At 53.6% G+C, this 3,122-nt stretch overlaps 1 protein-coding gene across 1 annotated transcript in view; it reads right to left on the reverse strand.

Annotated features, from left to right (window-relative positions):
• EPS8L2 (EPS8 signaling adaptor L2) overlaps positions 1 to 3,122 on the reverse strand; it is a 36,888-nt gene that overhangs the window by 21,847 nt on the left and 11,919 nt on the right. The window contains exons 5-9 of the mRNA XM_019631072.1: positions 2,903 to 3,035; positions 2,562 to 2,650; positions 2,366 to 2,440; positions 1,989 to 2,137; positions 1,746 to 1,878 (exon numbers count right to left, since the gene is read on the reverse strand). Coding sequence (XP_019486617.1) covers positions 1,746 to 1,878; positions 1,989 to 2,137; positions 2,366 to 2,440; positions 2,562 to 2,650; positions 2,903 to 3,035 — 579 coding nt within the window. The remainder of the gene's footprint in view (positions 1 to 1,745; positions 1,879 to 1,988; positions 2,138 to 2,365; positions 2,441 to 2,561; positions 2,651 to 2,902; positions 3,036 to 3,122) is intronic.

Consider the following 3,122-nt stretch of genomic DNA (forward strand, 5'->3'; position numbering starts at 1 on the left):
GACCACCCAGCTACAGCACTTCTGTCACCACACCGAGCTGCCCGTGGTGTTTAATGTATCATGAGCCGGCATTACGCTGTGTGATGTCCTTTGTGCTCAGTGCGTGAGGGCAGGGATTCTGGCTGCTGGCTTCACTGCTGTCTCCCCAGAGCTGGGACAGTGCTGGGCACACAGCAGACCCTCAGGGAATATGCAGGGACCCTCACCAGCCCAGCCCTTCCCAGGGCCCTCCCCTTCTCCTTCCTCTCCCAAGTCTGGCCACCCCTCTCCCCATGAGTCTTGGCTGAATTCGGTAAACAGTGCTGGGGCAGTCAGATAAACACCAACACAAACTCCAGGCTTAAGACTTAACCATAAAACACATGAAAACACTGGATGATTTTCGATCACAGAAAGGCCTTCTTCACAAGGGGACTTTCCTAAGCAAGATTCCAGATATTCAAAATAAAACCAATAAATTTGATGAAATAAAAATATAAATATTTCTGCCTGGGGAAAAAAATGCCATATACAAAGTAAAAAAAAAAAAAGCGGGAAAAACAGATACGATAGATATGATGAAAGCTAATTTTCTTAATATATAAAAATATCAATATGCATTACAATGGTTCTTACTTTGTTAAAAGCTCTATTTTGTTAAATATGATAATTGAAGATACCGATAATAAACAAACAGATAAACATGTAATAAATAAAATATGTAAATAAGTAATAGAGTAACACCCCAACGGCAAACTTGGCAAAAGATATGAACAGAGAGTCTACAGGAAAATAAATTCAGGTAACTTTTTAATATAGAAAACTGTATGCAATCTCACTGAATAAAAGATCTGCACATTGAAACTCTGAGACCATTACTTTAGGAATAAATCAACCATTGAAATTGTTACCTCATCTACTGACCAGTACTAACAAGTCCTTGTTCCTGCACATGTGCCAAACGTGGCACACATGCAAGGCTGCTCACTGCAGAGCCGTGAGATAAAGGCTGGGCCCAACCTACGTGTCCATCAACAGGTTAGAGAGGAAAGTGGACAGAAACGCACAATGGGGTATCAGGCAACCAATCTGTCTGGGAAGCAGGGTAAAACCCGACATACACGTTGTTAGCAAAACACAACATGACCAGCTCAGCCCAAACAAAACCACGCTGCTGGGCTCAAAACAAGTCAGGAAATTTCAAATGAGTGAAACTACACAGTGTGTTCTCTGGCCGTCCTGGAATTAAATTAGAAATCAATGACAAAAAGATAACTGGAAAACCCCCAAATAATTGGAAATTAAACAACACACTTCTAAATAGCTCATGGGTCTAAATTTTTAGAAATTAAACAACATGCTTTTAAACAGCCAATGGGTGAGAGAAGTCAGAAGGGAAATAACAAATTAGAGAGGGGTGAAAATGGAAACACAACGAGCCAAAATTTGTGGGCACAGTCAAGGCGAAACACATAGCTGTAAATGCCTATGGGAAAAAAGAATGATCTAAATAACCCATGGGTCAGAGAAGAAGTCACAAGGAACATTAGAAAGTACAGTCAACCCTTGAACAACATGGGGGTTAGGGACACCGACCCCCCCACACACAGTTGAAAATCCAAGTATAACTTTTTTTTTTTTAAATTGGGGAATTGGGGGATGGGAACAGTGCTGGGGAATTGGGAGAAGGGGAACAGACAAGTTGCTGTCGTTTTGTTCTTCAGTCTAGTTGTGGAGGATGTTGCCCCACTGGCCCAAGNTCTCACCTCATCACTAGGGGCTGCTGACAGCCCCTCCACTTCCCAGGGCGCCTCCTGCAGCACGTCCAGGGGCGGCTCCCAGCCGCTGTGGAACCTGGGCACGTACACAGGCACCTGCGGCTCCCGCGGCCACTCGGAGCTGGGTGGGAGTTCGGGGTGAGTTGGGTCCACCCAGAACCCCAGCCGGCCTGCGACCCCCACCCCACCCCGCCCTGCGCCCCTCCCCACGCCGCCCTGCCCGACCAGTACCGGGGGCGTGTCCAGGTTTCCCCCAATGAATCCCACAGCGTCATCTCCTTGGGAACTAGGTGCCCACGCAGGAAGCCCACGGCCTCTCGGGAGAGCAGGGGGCTGGAGACAGAGCGTGCGATGTCCGGTCCACCGCAGGTGCTCACGATCTGGGGCACGGTGGGATTCAGAGAGGATCACGCCCGCGGGCCCCCAGACCCGCCACCACCCTGTAGCCCCACAGGCCAGCCCACTGTGCCCACGGCTCGGAGGGGGACGCGCGGTCCAGCCGGCGCCCAAGGCGGGCACTTGTTTGCCCCGCCCCCAGCCTGGGGCAAGGCCCGCCCCGCTGCTCCGCCCACGCCTGCAGCCCACGCCTGCCCGCCCAGCCCAGGCACCAGGTCCAGAGGCCCGAAGAGGAAGTGCACGAGCTCGGCTGCGCTGGGGTTCTGGATGTGCTTCTGCAGCTTGGCCTGGAGGGGGGGCGGGGAAGGGAGGAGGGCGTGGAATGAGCAGGTGGCAAACAGACCGGTGGGGGGACCTCAAGGTCAGCACAGAGGACGGGCCGGGGCGGGGCGGGGCTGCTGGACTCACAAGCAGGTTGATGGCCAGCTTGGTTTTCTGGAAACAGTCAATAAACTCGGCCTCCGAGGGGGGCCGCGCCCGCAACGTGAGAACACCCTCTGCAATGTGGGGGGCGGTCGCGTGAGCATGGCTGGCCCTGGCCCTGCGCTCAGTGGGTCTTGCCTTCAGTTTGATGCAGTCCACCAGCTCAGACCGGACCTCCCTCCAGCTCAGTGGCCACTTCGTTCCCCCACCCTGACCTCCACAGCCTCACTCCTGTGGCCCCCATCCACGCTCCCCCCACCCCATGACCCTGCTGTCGCTCTTCTGCCCTGTGTCCCCCCACCACCACCACCACCCCAGACCCGCACCTGCAGGGCCCTTTTTCCCTTTCTTCTTCCCCTTCTTGCGTTGGTTCAGCTGCTTGAAAGCCTCGGCCGCCTTCTGCAGCCGCGCCACGAACCACTCAATGTCGTCCAGGGCGCAGTTGAGGATTTGCTGGGGTCAGAGAGGGGCAGGGGTCAGCCAGGCACCCCCGTCGGCTGCAGGGACAGCCCCACGAACTGCCTCTTGGCTCTTGGCCTGGGGGAG

Source organism: Hipposideros armiger, unplaced genomic scaffold, assembly GCF_001890085.2.
Source record: "Hipposideros armiger isolate ML-2016 unplaced genomic scaffold, ASM189008v1 scaffold_983, whole genome shotgun sequence".
Lineage (NCBI taxonomy): Eukaryota > Metazoa > Chordata > Mammalia > Chiroptera > Hipposideridae > Hipposideros > Hipposideros armiger.